General features: G+C 43.4%; 1 protein-coding gene across 2 annotated transcripts in view; it reads left to right on the top strand.

Annotated features, from left to right (window-relative positions):
- The window catches only part of LOC310888962 (vasculin-like), a 72,423-nt gene that overhangs the window by 36,556 nt on the left and 16,488 nt on the right, over positions 1-19,379 (top strand). Inside the window, exon 1 of one of the 2 annotated variants that reach the window (XM_083852674.1) lies at positions 11,197-12,287. The exons of the other annotated variant lie outside the window; for it this stretch is intronic. Coding sequence (XP_083708800.1) covers positions 12,238-12,287 — 50 coding nt within the window. The 5' untranslated portion in view covers positions 11,197-12,237. Of the gene's footprint in view, positions 1-11,196; positions 12,288-19,379 lie in introns of those variants that run through there. 2 annotated transcript variants of the gene reach the window in all.

Below are 19,379 nucleotides of genomic sequence, written 5' to 3'. Positions count from 1 at the left end.
GGTTTTATATGCTGGCAGGAATGAAGTAGCAAAGAGAAGTCCAAGGGCAATCAAAAGGGACTTCAGGGCCTTGGGGCAACTGGTTAAGTGTAATATTTTCCTCTGTCCTTCCAGTAGCAGGGAACAATACTGAAAGGAATAGGCAGACCCAGCTGATCAATATGTGGCTCCGAGGCTGGTAGCATCAGCAGAATTTAGGGTTGCTCAATCAAGGGATGGTCTACACAACACCAGGCCTGCTGGCACCTGATAGGATGCACCTTTCTCAGAGGGGGAAAAATGATTTTTGCCCAGGAGTTTGCAGGGCTGATTGATAGGGCTTTAAACTAGATTTGAGGGGGAAAAGGGATAAAACCAGGCCCACCAGTGATAAGCTATAGGATGGCATGCCAAAATTGGAAGGACTGCATGCTAGCGAGATCCTTCTGTCTGCTCCAAAGTATTGGGTACAATGAAGCACATTTAAAATGTTTCTACACAAACGCATGCAGCATGAGGAACAAGCAAGAGGAGCTAGAAGCCTTGGCCCAGTCCCAGAGCTATGACGTTATTGGCATAAGCGAAACCTGGTGGGAAGAGACCTGTGACTGGTCTGTTACGATGGACGGTTATGGGCTCTTCAGAAGGGATAGGCAGGGCAGATGAGGCAGAGGGGTGGCACTGTATGTAATGGAGGGGCTGAACTGTACAGAGCTTGCAGTAAGCAATGACACGGTTGAGAACCTCTAGGTAAGGATTAAGGGACAAGCAATTAAAGGGGATGTCGTTGCGGGAGTCTACTATAGACCATAGGACACTACTATAGGACAGGATGACAACACTGATGAACTATTCTTTAAGGAACTGAGAGATACCTCTAGATCAGCTGCCCTTGTCCTTATGGGGGACTTCAACCTGCCAGATATCAACTGGGAATATCACATAGCTGAGACAAAGGGGTCCAGGAGATTCCTGAAGCACCTTGATGATAACTTTTTGGTACAGGTACAAAGAGAGCCAACTAGGAAAGGTGCCCTCCTAGACCTGTTGCTTGTAAACAGGGAGGGTCTGGTGAGTGAAGTGGCGATAGGTGGCCACCTTGGCCATAGTGAAGACTAGAAGAAGACTACATAAGGTGGAAAAGAATGCATTTCCTTTGCATAACTGCTTTGGTGGAACAACAGTGTACCTCCTCAAAAATAGTGCAAAGAGGCAAATATTCACACTGAGGCAATCTGCAGTTTTTTCCTGGATAGCAGCAACCAGAAGGAATGCTGCTGGAGTTTCCTCCATGGGAGCTAGCACTCACTTCAACCCACAACACCTTCTGCATCAAATCCTGAGAAAATCTGCATTGCTCTTCAGTGACAGAGGCACAATTCAGGATGCAATGGCCTCATATAGTTTCTATTTTTCTAGCACATGCTAGTGTCAGAGCCAGGACGGGCTTCTTTGTAATTTTTCAAGTCTCACCTGACAGCAGATGCTGATATCGCAGCATGTACAGACTATAACTAGGAGCGAGTTTTGGGATGCAGGGAGGAAGAGAAATGGAGACATTCCTCTGGTGATTAAACTTGAGATATCTCAAAAGATGAAATAATCAAAGTATTTTAGCTAGTACCAAAAGTGGTACAGCAATATCTGAGCATGAAGAAAGTGGTTTTAAGCATTAAGACACCGAAAACAGGGGTTAAATCTGAGGGTGAAGACTAGCATTTAACAAAGATAGCACATTCTCTTGCTGCGAAGTTTTTGCCAACAGGATTAGCACCTTCTTCAGGCAAACCTTAAGGTCTGATGACCTTAAATCTTCAGAGGTTAAAAAGCAAAAGCAAAACACACCACTATCTCGCAAAAATTAAAGATGTTTCTAAAAGTATAGGCCAGAACTGGCACAGAGTACTGACACAGATGAAGAACAGTGAATATATTAAAACAGAATTAGTTAGATGAATTCAAGTTGATGTTGTGTACCTGATTCTCCATTTAGCCAGATGTCAGCAAGAAACACTCTTCAACATAACTCTCCCTACAAAAAATCCTAGGTCCCAATACAACAGATGTGCACTGGACAACCCTGCATGCAACCAATGACAGCACTAACCATTATTAAAACCATACTAAAAGCCCAAAATTGTAGAGGGATGGGACGGCACTACTTAGTCTGCTTAAAAAAGTTAACAGGACAACAAGAGAAATGGAAGTTATATCCCTCTGTATTGCTCAGACCTAACTGAACAATGCGATTGCCAGAGCAGTGAAATCAGCGGAAATAATGCACAAGTCATCCAAAGCTTCTCTTTTATGAGAATACGCTCATTTGGGTTATACACATACAAAAAAGACTTGCTACTATGTAATGCCAAAAGCATTTCAGTGATAGTTATATTTTTAGCAACAGTAATTTGAGTCAAAGTTTTACTGCAAGCAAGCTAGGATTTTAATAGTATTATGTATAATTGAACAGTTATATAGCTGTTAATTTAAGTAAAATTTAGGGCAATAGCTAAATAACTTAAGCAACGTTGTCTCTTTAAAGCAGCATTAGGCTTCTAGGACAGTTAAGAATGTAAACTACACTAAAAATTTCAGATTAGCAAACTCAACACCTACAGGATGAATATATAATCACTGCATGCTGGAAACTCCCCCAGCAGAAGGAAAGTCCAAGATTTATTTTGTACAATGTGCCAATAGTTATTAGGCATGCACAAGCATCCTGCGAGTTAAGCTGGTCACTTCGAGTCCACTTTTCCACAAAAAGGCCTACCATAACGTCTTCATGCATGCAGAAATCCACACACACACACACACACACACACACACACACACACACACAAAAAAGAAAAAATCACAAACAGAACAGGGTACATTTCACCTTCTATAATCATAATGGAGAAGAAGTCATGAAAGTCTCTGCGGGTACTACAGAAGGAAAATTTCTCTAGTCCAATGTATACATAGAATCTATCACTGAAAAAAGACACTGTTTCTTTAGTTAACAGTAAGAAATTAACAGGACTCATGACAAGCTCGCCTCCAGACTGAGTTATGATTTCCTAGCAGCACCATTCTCATCTTTATCACCTGCTACTGCAGTTACACCTAGGAGATACTAGAATTATATTTCAATCCTTTTCTGAAGTTACTTTCTCCCTTTCTATTGCATTGTCTTGTGATATCACTGACCATGTCAAATAGCTATAAAAACAATCCATTTCTTTAACAAGGAAAAGTTCACTGGGTTTTACATAAGATGCAACATTTGAAGTATTATTAATACAGATAGCAACTACACGCATTGTTCCTCCTAGATATACAGCCCAAAATCAGAGGGATGAAAGTCTCTATGTAGTTTGCTTTATTTCGTTAAGGAAATATCAAATTTTTAGTAAAGCAAGTTAAAGATGCCAGTACACAAGCCTAATAGAAGCAAAGTATATTCCACGTTAAATTAGTACGTCTAAAACTTAAACTCTTATTAAGTATTGTCTTCTCAGCTTCCAGATTCTGACTTCTAAGCTTGTAAGAACTGAAGACACTCACTTACCATGAAGAAACATTTTATATAATAAATACATACCTATGCTCTGCCTCAAGTGAGCTTGAAAGAACATCTGCCTGAGGAAAAGTTGAAGATCTAATGATTAGTTGAGATGTAACTGAAGCATTGCCATTCTCTTGCGGAATTTCATTTTCGAAGTTTTGATTTATATATCTCTCATGACGAGGACTGTTGCTGTTATGCAAGTCAAAGGAGTCATCCTGTTAAAGCAATTATACATTACAGAGTTTAAAAGTAAATTCCACTCAAGTAAACCTCTACAAATGCTGCAAAATTCCCAGGCTGTTGTAACAGCAATTGTAACTTACTAGCCATGATATAAGAACTAGGAAGAAAGCTTATTTAGAAAGCAGACTGTTCAGGTTCACTCAAATATTAAAAGTTCTTTAGTCCCATAAATCTAAAATGCTTATTCTACTCATTCGGCAACTTGTAATTTTTATTCAGTAAGTAGCCAAACTGCCTCAGAAGTCTTAGCAACTGTAAAAACAAAGAAGAGTATGATTATCTAGCTAGCACTCTTTTGACAACAAAAGCCCCAGACTTGGCATATAACAGCATTACCCATAGCAGGAGGCAATCACCCAGCCAGTTCTGCACTTGTAAGAAATATTTTTGAGTCCAGGATTGAGACCATCATTATCATTCCCCTTCCATTCAGTGTTATCTGCTTCCAGAAATTTTAGAATGCTTAGCAAGAAATTCTTAAGAGGTATCCCAGTAAACATATGTTCAGCTGTTAAGTTATTAACCTGGAAAATGCATCTTAGATTATCAAAGAAAATTCATAAAAATATTAAAGAATTTTAGCGTATTAGGGCAAAAAACCTTCCTCCAAGCATGATTCAGAAGCTGATCACAATTTGCATCATTATTTCAGAGGTGAGGTCTGTCACTGCAGGCCTTAAAAATCATCAACATCATCACATTATAAAAGACTGATGCGAAGTTATCTACTTAACCACTCAGTTACACAGTGCATCTTCTACTGATGATCATTTAAATTAATGTTGGAAGCTGGACAACTATTACAGTTACATGATTTGTTACACCTGAACATCTTCTGACACCAGTTAGTGAAACAGCAATGGCAGGGAACTAAATACATGCAATTAAAAACAAATACTCCAAGCTATGTGTTACATACATCTGTCCAACGATATTATGACTTTTTTTTCCCCTCCAAAATACACTGCATCTGAAAATCAGCTGTGTAGAGCGAGACAACCAAATGCATTTGACATAAATACCATGAAGATATTAAGAGTTCAAGACAATTTCAGGAACAGAAACTCCAATCACGTTCACATAATATTTTCAGAATTCTGAAGCTCAAAACAGTGTTAACCAAGATCTTTTTAATCTTAAATCAAAATCTTTGTGCATTTCTTAAACAACACTGCACCCAACACCCACCTCAGGGTGTATTCAGCAATACAATACCAAATAAAAAGATGCAGACGTTTCCTAACTCACTCACTGTGTAAGTTTTACTCTGCTACGCGGCTGAACTCTACCGCAACTGCTCTCTCGCTCCACTCCTCAACGAAAAGGGGGAGAAAATATGATGAAAAGGGTGCAAGGGTTGAGATAAGGACAGGGAGATCACTCAACAATTATCATCACAGGCAAAACAGACTCAGCATAGGGAGATTAATATAATTTCTTCCCTATCACTAGCAGGCCAGAACAGAGAGAAACTAAAAGCAAACTAAAACCACCACCCCCACCCCCCACCCTATCCACCCTCTTCTGTGTCCTTCCCCCAAGCGGCAACATGGGGAATGGAGGTTGCGGTCAGTCCATAATGCTTCATCTCTGCCACTCCTTCATGGTCACTCTTCCCCTGCCCCAACATGGTGGGGGGGTGAAGTGGTTATAGGTGGCCACCTTGGCCATAGTGACCATGAAGTAGTCGAGTTTAAAATCTTTGGTGATAGGAGGAAAACTGCCACTAAAACTTCAACCCTGGATTGGAGGAGAGCAAATTTCAGGCTGCTCAGGGAACTAGTTAGTAAGGTCCCCTGGGAAACTGCTTTTAAAGACATTGAGGTCCATCAGTGCTGGTTGGTTTTTAAGTACCATCTCCTAAGAGTGCAGGACCAGGCAATTCCAAAATGTCGTAAGTCAAGCAGGCAGGGCAGAAGGCTGGCTTGGCTGAGCAGGGATCTTCAAGAGCTTAGGCGGAAAAAAAAAAAAAAGTGTATGGTTGCTGGAAGCAAGGAGGGGTGACATGGGAGGACGACAGGGATGCTGCTTGTCGTTGTAGGGAGAGAGTTTGTGCAGCCAAGGATCAATTAGAGTTGAAGCTGGCCAGCAGAGTTGTGGTGGTTTCACTCTGGTGGGCAGCTGAGCTCCACCACAACTGCTCTCTCACTCCCCCTCCTCAGAGAGAAAGGGGGAGAAAATACGATAAAAAGGGCTCAAGGGTTGAGATAAGAACGGAGATCACTCGAAAATTTTTGTCACAGGCAGAACACACTCAGCACAGGGAGATTAGAGAAATGTATTACCTATTACTAACAAGCTAGAGAAGTGAGAAACAAAGAAAAAAATAAAAACATCTTCCCCCAAACAACCATCTTTCACTTCCTCCTCCCGAGCGGTGCAGGGGAACGGGGGATGGGGGTTGCGGCCAGTCTATAGCACTTTGTCTCTGCCACTCCTTCTTGGTCACTTTCTTCCCCTGCTCCAACATGGGGACCCTCCCACAGGATACAGTCCTTCCCGAACTGATCCTGTGTGGGCTTCCCACAGACAGCAGCTCTTCAAGAACTGCTCCAGATATGGGTCCGTACCACGGGGGTCCATCCATCAGGAGCACACTGCACCAACCTGGGTCTCCCATGGTGTGGTGGTTTTACCTTGCTAGGCAGCTGAACTCCACCACAACCACTCTCTCACTCCCCCTCCACAGAAGGCGAGGGGAAGAAGAAGGGGAAGCAGGGCCTCAACGCACATAGCTGTTGTTCTGGAGGACAGATGTTTTCACAACGAGAGCCCACCCCTCTTCTTCCTTTTTCCACCTTTTATTGCTGAGTGTGACATCATATGGTATGGAATATCCCTTTGGTTGGTTGAAGTCAGCTGCCCTGGTGATGTTCCTTCCTCAACTCTTGCCCACCCCCAGCCTGTTGGCTTTGGGAAGGTTAGAGAGAGTCCTGATGCTGTGCCAGCACTGCTCAGCAGCAGACACAACACTGGTGTGATACCACTGGTGTTCTAGCTACAAGTGCAGAGCACAGCACTGTATGGGCTGCTGCAGGGAAAGTTAACTCCATCCCAGACAGACCCAGTACAACCTCCACCCCTTATTCCATAACATTTGTGTCACTCTCAGGTCCCCCATACTTCAGCATATAAGTATTCTCATCACCACTGTTCCTTGTCCTTTAACAGATTGATAGGTAAGTACATCTTTTCACCCTATAGGTCTTTCTGAAAAAAAGTTCATAAGAACTGTTGACGATTTAGTCTTCATCTGCCAAAGTGGTCACTCAGGGCAGGCGGAGTTAGATGTCTGGACGCCAGCACCAGCTTAGCTCGAGTCCTTGCTGCACTTGCCCGGTTCCTTGCAAAGTTGACCTGTCGTTGATCCTGCAGTGTCTTTCTACAACACATAACTTTATAGATTACAGATTAGTTTTCTCCCAAGGTTAAATCTCCTTGAGACACGCACCTAATATCCCCATTCTTTTGCATGACCCACCAGGTATACCCCGGTCCTTGGGCAAAGACAATCCCACAAGGGGGTTTGCCTTTTCCCGAGGCAGGAGCAACCCACACCGCCTTCCCCATCCACTTCCCTACATGCACTACGGGGACTTTAGCTCCTTTCACCGTGTGTAGGGGTTTTGCTTCAGCAGGACCAGCACGGCTGTCAGACCCCCTGTGGTTAACTAGCCAAGTGGCTTCTGGTAGATTTATGTCCCATTGTTTCCATGTCCCAGCACCCAATGCTCGTAACATAGTCTTTAACAGTCCATTGTACCTCTCAACCTTCCCAGAGGCTTGTGGGTGATAAGGGGTGTGATACACCCACTCAATACCATGCCTCTTGGCCCAGGAGGTGACAAGATTGTTTCGGAAATGACTGCCATTGTCAGACTCAATTCTCTCTGGTGTACCATGACGCCACAGCACTTGCCTTTCTAAGCCCAAGATTGTGTTTCGGGCCGTGGCATGGTTTACGGGGTATGTTTCCAGCCACCCAGTAGTTGCTTCTACCGTGGTGAGTATGTACCGTTTGCCTTGGCGGGTTTGTGGGAGTGGTCCGATATAGTCAATTTGCCAGGCCTCACCATATTGAAACCCTAGCCACCTCCCCCTGTTCCAGGGAGATTTTACCTCCATGGCGCTCTTGATTGCAGCACAGGTCTCACACTCATGGGGAACCTGTGTGATGGCCTCAGTGGTCAGGTCCACCCCTCGATCACGAGTCCATCTGTATGTGGCATCCCTCCCCAGATGTCCTGATGTTTCATGGGCCCATCGAGCTACAAACAGCTCACCCTTACGTCCCCAGTCCAGGTCCACCTGAGCCACTTCAATTTATGAAGCTCGATCCACCTCTTCGTTGTTCTGATGTTCTTCAGTAGTGCGACTCTTGGGCATGTGGGCAGCTACATGACGTACTTTTACATCCAGGTTTTCTACCCGAGCAGCAATATCTTGCCACAGGGTAGCAGCCCAGATAGGTTTACCTCTGCGCTGCCAGTTGCTCTGTTTCCATTGCTGCAGCCACCCCCACAGAGCATTTGCCACCATCCATGAGTCAGCGTAGAGATACAGTACTGGCCATTTTTCTCTTTCGACAATCTCTAGGGCCAGTTGTATGGCTTTCACTTCTGCATACTGACTCGACTCACCTTCCCCTTCCATGGCCTCCACAACTCATCGTGTGGGACTCCACACAGCAGCTTTCCATTTCCGATGGCTCCCTACCACAGGGCAGGATCCGTCAGTGAACAACACAGACTGCTTTCTGTCTTCTGGCAACTCATTATATGCTGGTGCCTCTTCAGCACGAGTTACCTCTTTTGTCAGTACTCCGAAATCTCTGCCTTCCGGCCAGTCCATTATCTCCTCCAGGATTCCTGGGCGGTTGGGTTTCCCCATTCGAGCCTGCTGCATAATTAACGCTATCCACTTATTCCACGTAGCGTCGGTTGCAGGGTGTGTAGTGGGAATTTTCCTGTTGAACATCCAACGTAACACAGGTAGCTGTGGTGCCAAGAGGAGCTGTGCTTCTGTACCCACAACTTCTGAAGCAGCTCGAACACCCTCGTATGCTGTTAGTATCTCCTTTTCAGTTGGGGTGTAATTGGCTTCTGATCCTCGATAGCCCCGGGCTCCAGAACCCCGGCGGTCAACCTCGAGTTTCTCCTGGGGTTTTCGGCCAGAGGCTCCAGGTGAGGCCATGCTCCCCAGCTGCAGTGTAAAGTATGTTTTGCACAGCTGGTCCGGTACGGACAGGCCCAAGGGCTACTGCACGGGCTATTTCTTGTTTGATTTGTTCAAAGGCCTGTTGTTGCTCGGGGCCCCCACTTGAAATAGTTTCTCTTTTGAGTCACTCGATACAGAGGACTCACAGACTGACTATAGCCTGGAACATGCATTCTGCAGAATCCCACAAGGCCTAGGAAAGCTTGCGTTTCTTTTTTGCTAGTTGGCGGATACATTGCTATTATTTTGTTGATCATATCCATCAGAATATGGCGACGTCCATCCTGCCATTTTATCCCCAAGAACTGGATTTCCTGTGCAGGTCCCTTGACCTTACTCTGTTTAATGGCAAAACCAGCTTTCAGGAGAATGCGGATTATTTTCCTCCCTTTCTCAAAAGCTTCCTCAGCTGTGTTGCCCCACACGAGGATGTCATCAATGTACTGCAGGTGTTCAGGACCTTGTTCCAATGCAGTCTGGATCAGGGCATGGCAAATGGTAGGGCTGTGTTTCCACCCCTGGGGCAGCCGATTCCAGGTATATTGGACACCCCTCCAAGTGAAAGCAAACTGTGGCCTGCATGCTGCTGCCAGAGGGATGGAGAAAAATGCATTAGCTATATCAGTTGTGGCGTACCACTTGTCTGCCTTTGACTCTAGTTTGTACTGGAATTCTAGCATGTCTGGCACTGCAGGGCTCAGTGGTGGTGTGACTTCATTCAGGCCGCGATAGTCCACCGTTAGCCTCCACTCGCCATTAGACTTTCACACTGGCCATATGGGACTATTAAAGGGTGAGTGAGTCTTGCTGATCACTCCTTGGCTCTCCAGCCGATGAACCAACTCATGGATGGGAATCAGGGAGTCTTGGTTGGTGCGATATTGCCTTCGGCGCACCCTTGTGGTAGCGATTGGCACCTGCTGTTCTTCAACCTTCAGCAATCCTACAACGGAAGGGTCTTCTGAAAGGCCAGGCAGGGTAGACAGCTGCCTAATCTTCTCTGTGCTCAAAGCAGCTATGCCAAAAGCCCACCGGTACCCTTTTGGATCCTTGAAGTACCCTCTCTTGAGGTAGTCTATGCCAAGGATGCATGGAGCCTCTGGGCTCTATGGGGTGCTTCTGCCACTCATTCCCAGTTAGACTCACTTCAGTTTCCAATACAGTTAGCTGTTGGGATCCCCCTGTCACTCCAGAGACACAGATGAGTTCTGTCCCTTGGTAGCCTGATGGCATTAAGGTACACTGTGCGCCAGCGTCCACTAGAGCTTTGTATTCCTGTTGTTCCACTGTGCCAGGCCATCAGATCCACACAGTCCAATAAATCTGGTTATTCCTCTCCTCTACCTGGCCAGAGGCAGGGCCCCTCTAGTCCTGGTTGGAGTGTCTGTTGCTTAATTCTTGCAAATGAGAAGCAGAGGTCCCTTCATCAGGGTCAAGAATAATATCAGCCCTTCTACTGCCTCTGGGGAATTGCCCAACAGAAAACGGAGCAGCATTTTTCCTAGGAGCCCCTATTCTTGCTGCTGTATTTCCTTGCAGTTCATGTACCTGAGCAGCTAGGGTTGAAGTAGGTTCACCATCCTACTTCCTCATATCTTCCCCGTGGTCACGCAGATAAAACCACAAGGTGCCACGTGGTGTGTGTCTTGGGTACTCTCTCCCTCGAGCAGGAAAATACTGATTCTTAGTGGCTGAAATATTACTCGGTCTGGGTGAGGAGGGAGAAGATTGTTCTGCGAGGTGGTGGAGCCTCTGGGACAGGTTTTCCACAACCGAGATGCAGGCCTGTAGTGGAACAGAGAGACTGTCTTCATATTATTGAAGCTGGCAGGACAGAGTATACACTGTTGGTCCCATCCCCTCATCCCACTGAATTCCTGCCAGCGTACTGGCATGTGATGATGGTGCACTCCGCACAAACTTACGCCACATGGATGCTGTGCACTGGACTTCATCGGGATCTTGAGGTGTCTGGGCGTTGTCCAAATCACTATAAACCTTCTCCAGCACAGCTAATTCCCGCAGGTGCTGGAGACCTTTCTCCATGGTGGTCCACTTGCCTATTTGATATACAGTATATTCCTTGTGGGGATACCTTTCTTTCACAGCTGCCAGGAGTCGCCTCCAGAGGCTGAGAACCTGTCTCTCTCTCCCAATTACTTTGTCAATGACCCTTTCTCTAGAGAGAGATCCCAGCTGCTTGGCTTCGCTGCCTTCTAGCTGTTGGCTATTGGCCCCAGTGTCCCAGCATCGAAGCAGCCAGGTGAGGATGTGCTCACCTGGGCGTCGACCGTAATCCTTTCGTATTTCTCGCAACTCACTCAAGGATAGAGATTGGGTGGTTTCTAATTCATTTATGATTTCCATCTCTTTTTCCTGCTGTTTTTGTGGTGGCTCTGCTTTAGAGGTGCCTGCCTTCTCCTCTTCTCCCTCCTTCTTAGGAGAGGCTTCTTCCCTTACTAAACGAGCTGACTTCTGTTTCCATTGTTTTGACTTGACTATGGGGGCGACTGATACCATAGTCGGTTGGTCCTCTGGGTCAGTCACAGCGTGTGTTATCTGGTCATCAGATTCAGAGACCTCCTCCCTCCCTTGAGGGTGCTGGATGGCGTTAAATAGTGTTTGATAGGCGTAAGCCAGGACCCAGCACAATGCTGCAAGCTGTCGTTCTCCAGCATTGTCAGGGCATACGACTCTCAAACATTCTGTCAGGTTTTTAGGATTTTGCACTTGTTCAGGGGTGAAGTTCAAAACTATTGGAGGAGACACCCGTGACAGGTACCTGCCGATATCCTCCCACAGGCCTTGCCACCCGCCACCAGACTGTTTTGGGACAGATTCCCGGGTAAGATTTCTAAACAGTCGACTAATCTTAGAGAGAAGAGGAAACCCGTTATTCAGAATTAGAAATAGTAATATATGGGTTACACATGGATATTCAAAATACTCAGAAACTGTTGTAATTAGCCCACTGTGAAAGAAGGAGGAGGTACCATTCCTGATATTATTCATAAACTGACTTCCAGATGAGGGAAGGAAGGCAGTGTAATTCTGAATATTCTCTAAAAGATAGTTTCCATGAGACTCAAATGATAACAGCGCAGAGCCTGAATGCCAGATTAAACTCAAGGCCAGTGCTTGGCAGCACAGTGAATTAAAAAAAAACAACAACGAACACAGATTGTAGCACATTCTCGGATCGGATATAGAGGAGAAAGGAGAACATGACACGGATTGCATGACACATGATCAAACACGCCAATATTAACAGGACACTGAACATGGTGACTAGCAAGTAAGTGTGTTAGTTGTAAGCGTTTTAATCAATTCTATTGTTATATCAACCCTTCGTGCCCCATGTTGGGCCCGAAAAAGGACTGTGGTGGTTTTACCTTGCTAGGCAGCTGAACTCCACCACAACTGCTCTCTCACTCCCCCTCCACAGAAGGCGAGGGGAAGAAGAAGGGGAAGCAGGGCCTCAACGCACATAGCTGTTGTTCTGGAGGACAGATGTTTTCACAACGAGAGCCCACCCCTCTTCTTCCTTTTTCCACCTTTTATTGCTGAGTGTGACATCATATGGTATGGAATATCCCTTTGGTTGGTTGAAGTCAGCTGCCCTGGTGATGTTCCTTCCTCAACTCTTGCCCACCCCCAGCCTGTTGGCTTTGGGAAGGTTAGAGACAGTCCTGATGCTGTGCCAGCACTGCTCAGCAGCAGACACAACACTGGTGTGATACCACTGGTGTTCTAGCTACAAGTGCAGAGCACAGCACTGTATGGGCTGCTGCAGGGAAAGTTAACTCCATCACATCCATACCCACTATACACGGGCAGCAGCTCCTGCCAGGTCACGTGCTCCTTTCTGATCTCCTCTCCAGGGGCTACAGGTCCAAGGCTGTTCCTCACTCTCCCAGCTTCTGTGTGCAGCAGTTTTGTTTTTCCCTTTCTTAAATATGCTCTCACAGAGGCACAACCAACATCACTTATTGGCTTGGCTCTGGCCAGTGTTGGGCCCCTTATCTAACATGGGGCATCTTCTGGATTCTTCTCACAGAGGCCACCCCTATGGCCCCCTGCTACCCAAACTTTGCCACGTAAACCCACTGCAGGGTCATTTCTGGTCTTGCAGCAGGAGAGATCAGCTTAGTCTGTTTCAAATGAGTGATGTGAGCTGGCTCACGGGTATTCCACAAAACTCACTGGCCAGGGGACAGTACATTAACAACTGCTCTGCTCATATGAGAAGTTGCCAGGTAAATTTTTGAGGGTTGAGTTTCTCTTTAAGAATATAAATTATTTTGCAGGTGACATGGAGAATCATATACTGGCAGTGTGCGAGTGTGTGAGACAACATGATGATGATGGCTGCTGTTTAAAGCAAGATAAAAACTTATTGGACAGTTGCTGAAGTGTTTTGTGAGAACTGTGTTAGACTCCTTCAGTGCAGCAACTCTTCAAATATCCTTGTGCTTTTCTCACTGACTCCCCCAGATGTCTCCCGGGTGGTATGTAGAATGAAAGGCACACATCTCACAATGTGAGTTGGTGGGAAAGGCTATCTGGCAAAGGACTTCTGGACTGAAGTGGCAAAAAGAGTTACAAATTGAGATCTCCAGTATAGTTCCAACAGATCTGAGAAAACCATGCACAAAGTGACATGTGCCATTAGATTCTAAAATATTATAGTCCAAATTGAACAGTGACAGACTTAAGAAATAAAAGTGCACAAAATCTAGGGAATTGGTAGTATGACAGCTGTGGGACATGAAGAGGAGAACTATTTATTTCTTCTGCCTCACGATACATGTTGGTCTTAAGGTTTGGGGGAGTAAATGACTCATGCAGATGGTTGTGAGATACAGAAGTTTAATTCCTACTATACCTAGCCTGTCAGTGGCTTTCAGAGCCTGCATTGCACCAATCCTGTCCTGCTTCCAAGTATGTTCTGGTTTCAGGTAGGGTAGAGTTAATTTTCTTCTCAGTAGCTGGTATGGTGCTTTGTTTTAGATTTAGGATGAGAATAATGCTGATAACACACTGATGTTTTAGTTGTTGCAGAGCAGTGCTTACACTAAGTCAAGGACTTTTCAGCTTCTCATATTGCCCTGCCAGCAAGGAGGCTGAGGGTGCACGAGAAGTTGGGAGGGGACAGAACCAGGACAGCTGACCCAAACTGACCAAAGGGATATTCCATACAATATGATGTCATCCTGAACAATAAAACTGGGATGAATTGGCTAGGGGGATGCTGTTGATCTGGGACAGGCTGGGCCTTGGTCAGCTGGTGATGAGGAATTCCATTGTGCATCACTTTCTTCGTTTATTCTTTTTGTTGTTATTGTTTTTTTCCCACTTTTTTTGTTTGCTTGTTTCTTATTAAACTGTCCTTATCTCAACTCGTAAGTTCTTGCACTTTTCTTTTTATTATTCTCCCCATTCCACTGTGGGGGGAGTGAGCAAATATCTGTGTGGTGTTTAGCTTCCTGTTGGGTTAAACCACAACATTAGGAAAACAGTTCAAAAAATAATCATAAGGAACTAGGGTATGGGAATGGCTTTTGGGTAGAGTAGAGAAAGCAAACCAATTCACTGTCAAGGCTTATACTCCTAATTCCGCATCTGAACTCTTGCCAAGATTTCAGGATTTTGTGAGCCAGGTCCACGAACACAATGAGACGAGCAGAATTTCCAACTCGGAGCCTTGCTTATAAAATTGCCTCTTGATTTACTCCATATTCACGTGAATTCTATTGTTAGCTTTGCATATCTCTTTTGAGAGCAGGAACTGAGTGATGATATACTGCCAACTGAAATAACTTTGTGACATACTGTGCTGTTTCCCTTTATTTCCCCGATTAAGCCTCAGTCTTTGGGTCATAGTGTTTTCCTGCCATCTTCTAGATTTTCTTGGTAATGACATTGAAAAAAAGATCTCAATTCACCACTGAAATTTTGAATTTAAACGTGTGCCTTAATGAGAAAATAACATACACCTTTGCCACAGTATATCATGGCTCTTAGAAGAAAGACTGTCATATTCATTATTCAGCTCAGCAAGTAACGTTAAGCAACGAGAGAAAAGTTAATAAGGGAATATACACTGTCATGGAAGGTAGGCATGGTAAGGGCAGAACAGCCACTCTAATAACAAAGAAAAGATACATGATTGTCCTGACATTCCACCGTTAATTTTTAAAATTGTTAATTTTCAATGAGAACTTCCAAAGCCAAAACACCGTCAAACCTCAACCTATGACCATCATGTAGAACACCAAATTTAAAGTTATTCCCACCAAAGAAATCAAAATGAGCATAACTTACTATTTGACCGTGGAAGAACTGAATATGCCTTTTGCAAATGAAGACATTTCTTTAAGTAGGTGTCTTGACATTTACTGCCTGCTGCTGGGGACAGGTGATCACTGCCAACCCTTGCTTCTAAAAAGGAGACCGCAACATTAAAAGTACCACACAGTATTGAAAAAATTCAGGAGTTTTACAGTAAATCAAATGAAGGAAAATATCTTACACTCAATTTATCTTTTATTTGTCACGTATTTTCCTTCTTGACATCTCAGTAAATGTATTTTCCAGTTTTTAAAAAACAGATATTAGAATTTAACTGAAGAGCACTGCTGCCAAGTTTTACTGGTAAATTACAGAATCACAGAATCACAAAATGTTAGCGACTGGAAGGGACCTTGAAAGATCATCTAGTCCAATCCCTCTGCCGGAGCAGGAACACCCAAATCATGTCACACAGAAATGCGTCCAGGTGGGTTTTGAATGTCTCCAGAGAAGGAGACTCCACAACCCCCCTGGGCAGGCTGTTCCAGTGCTCTGTCACCCTCACTGTAAAAAAGTTTTGTCTCATATTTAAGCAGAACCTCCTATGTTCCGGCTTGCACCCATTTCCCCTTGTCCTATCACTGGATGTTACCGAGAAGAGCCTGGCTCCGTCCTCCTCACACTCACCCTTTACATATTTATAAACATTAATAAGGTCACCTCTCAGTCTCTTCTCCAAGTTAAACAGACCCAGCTCCCTTAGCCTTTCCTCATAAGGGAGATGCTCCACTCCCTTAATCACCCTTGTGGCTCTGCGCTGGACTCTCTCAAGCAGTTCCCTGTCCTTCTTGAACTGAGGGGCCCAGAACTGGACACAATATTCCAGATGTGGTCTCACTAGGGCAGAGTAGAGGTAGGAGGAGAACCTCTCTCGACCTACTAACCATACCCCTTCTGATACACCCCAGGATGCCATTGGCCTTCTTGGCCACAAGGGCACAGTGCTGGCTCATGGTCATCTGGCTGTCCACCAGGACCCCCAGGTCCATCTCCCCTTCACTGTTTTCCAGCAGGGCAGTCCCCAACTTATACTGGTGTCTGTTTTTTTTCTTGCCCAGATGCAGGACTCTACACTTGCCGTCGTTATATTTCATTAAGTTTCTCCCCACCCAATTCTCCAACCTGTCGAGGTCCCGCTGGATGGAAGCACAGCCTTCCGGCGTGTCAGCCACTCCTCCCAGTTTAATGTTGTGAGAAAAATCTCAATAATTTTCTTCAGACAGGACCTTCTGTGAAGCTATTTTATTCGTGATTGCAATGGTGGGCGTCCTGCAAGCAGGAGCACACAGTAAAAGTTTATCATAACCTTATATTCCCTATTACCTGACACCTGATTTCTCCTGTTTCCTCATTGGCTGAGTACTACAGGTTCACAACCTACTCGACGCACTTCTATACCATATATGTACAATTTTATTTGACCAACCGTTAATTTCTCCTTTTCCTTTTTTTTTTCCTTCTTCTCTTGTGATTAGAGGGCCCGTGATTTTTGTTTTTACTGGTTTCCTACTGCTCATCCTGTTTTCCTTAGCTATCCTCCTTATTTTGGGACAGTGGGACCTTCCCCTTGTCTGCTTAACATACTCCACACTGCTATGCTGCACGACCACTTTTGAATGTGCAAGGTTAATGGAATTTTCCCCTGCAAAAGCACCTTCTATTGCAAAAACACAACTTTGTTTCTCACAATGTCATCAGCAAACTTGCTGACGGCGCACTCCATTCCCTCATCCAAGTCATCGATGAATATATTGAACAATTGACGTGACAATATTGAAATATTGAAATTGATGTGTTAATTTCTATTTGCAGAAAACCACGTAAGTAATGAGGAAAATAAAGAGCCTGATCCTTCAAAATGTGGAATTTAGTAATCACAAAAGAGACTACAGAATACTTTTTCAACTATCCAAAAATTAATCAATTTCAAAAATATCAAAAAAAACAAGAGAAAAACAAACAACTGAAACAAGCCCTAGCTTTGCAACACATATTCAAACTGCCTAAAAAAGGGAAAGGTTTATGTTTGCTACTTAAATCAGAAGCAGCAGAACCATTTCACTGAAAACCATAAATTACCTCAATGGCTTCAGAACTGATCTAACCAAATCAACTCACCTGACTAGGCAATTAATAATTACATTTCTGTAGTAATGCAAAATTTAGACATTTAATGTTTGATCTAAGGGCACATGCAAGGTGAGGTTCATAGATACAAAATTGTCATAAGAGCAGTTCCTACCTTTACTACTAATTTAAAATATTTAGTTTGTTGGTGCCCTTTATCTCAACGTTCTTCATTGATATACCTAAGGTACACACGACCACCAATACTAATTCATAGTTTCTACTATTAAATGACACATAAGTCTTACTATATCGAGTGTTGCATTTGAAATGTGTGTATAAACAGTGAAGTGTACCAGAAATATTTTATTCACATTGGTAAATTTAATGTGTTTACATTACAATAAACAAAGGACAAAAAATGTTTAAAACCTTTTATTTACTATAAAGACAAAAACACCAAAATAGGTACAAATCGTACTATATAAAATTGGTTCAATGGGGTAAAAACTTTTAATTAAAATATTTTGATATATTTAAAATAGCAAAGGATACAATGAAGCCAAATTTCTTAACCCAGAGATTTCTGTAAAATTTTCTTGTACAGTAAGGTGCTAATGGAAGTGAGCCCTTAAGCCCTGGAAGTCTTACGAATCAGTCACATAGCAAATATAATTTCATTGTGAATGTGAACTTTGGTAGAAGAAACTCTATAGGGCACCTGAGGTAGTACAAACTGGAATAAACAACAGTAGAGGTTATTTACAACTGAAGTACCAAATAACATTAAGAACACGAAAAAATAATTACACGATATAATTTTCAGTACAGCTTTGGTCCAAAGAAAATAATATTACATCACATCTGCATTTTAAAAACACCACAATTACCAGCAAGCTGAGGGAAACACAAGCAAACTCAAACAAAATGCATTTGGATATCTAGAGGCAGTTTGAGTTTGAAATGTGGTAGGCATGGTGATCTACAAAGTAATACTGATTAGCTGAGGTTCATCAGTTTATACAGTTTACATTTCTGCCAGAAACGATATTAATCTGACAACTGATTTTCCAGTACATGAATTAGCAAGAGTGCATCCTTTAAAGCTTGCACATAAGAAAAATTTGGAAATAATCTTATTAGAAAGAGTAATTCCGAAATGGTCAAAAGACAGTCAAGTACAAAACAGAGAAACAGAGCTACCAAACTTCGCATATTGGTATTATCTTTTTAACATTTTTTTTCCTTTTTTCCCCTTTTTTATTTTTAAATAAATTATACTATCAGACCCTGAAACACCGACTTGTTGAAGGTGGCATTTTATTCCAGATTTTCAGCAAATCCGTTTTTAAAACTTGTGTCAGTAAGATGCTCAGTGACATAGTTTGCATCTTTTTCTAAAAACTATTTTAAAAGATCACCTTTCCCTGAAAGTTAAAAATACAATGAAAATACAAAACTTACAATTACAAAAGAAATTATATAGCCAGCAAAAAATGCGTAGTGAACCACAACTGCCTGTTCTTACTTTAAAGAAGGCAAAATGTTTTTTAAAAGTATCCATCAACATTTGAATTTGTTACACAGAGAACTTTGTACAATCAAAAGGGACAGATATAGAACTTCCTTTTAATCATTGCTGAAAACCGACTGTAATTGCAGAACCCTCTACTTACATCTACGTGATGTGAAATGGAACAGTGAAAGCGAACTATATTAAAATAGATCCTGAGTGCCTCAGCTGCTACTATTGCTGAAAAAGTGCTCCAAATAAAATAAAAATCACCTATCTGCTAAATAATCATGCAGATTTAAAGAAAAATGCTTTTGTGTTGACGTAGGGCCAGATATTTGAAAAGGCACAGTTTACAAATCTCTGCACAAATTGTGAAATGTTGCGTACTGAGTTAGGTAAAGATCTTCATTTGTAAATCACATACTTGGTAGGGTCCTCCACTGGCCTTGAGTA

Source organism: Anser anser, assembly GCF_964211835.1.
Source record: "Anser anser genome assembly, contig: SUPER_W_unloc_8, whole genome shotgun sequence".
Lineage (NCBI taxonomy): Eukaryota > Metazoa > Chordata > Aves > Anseriformes > Anatidae > Anser > Anser anser.
Note: the sequence above shows the minus strand (reverse complement) of the source record. Positions and strands in the feature narration are given on the sequence as shown.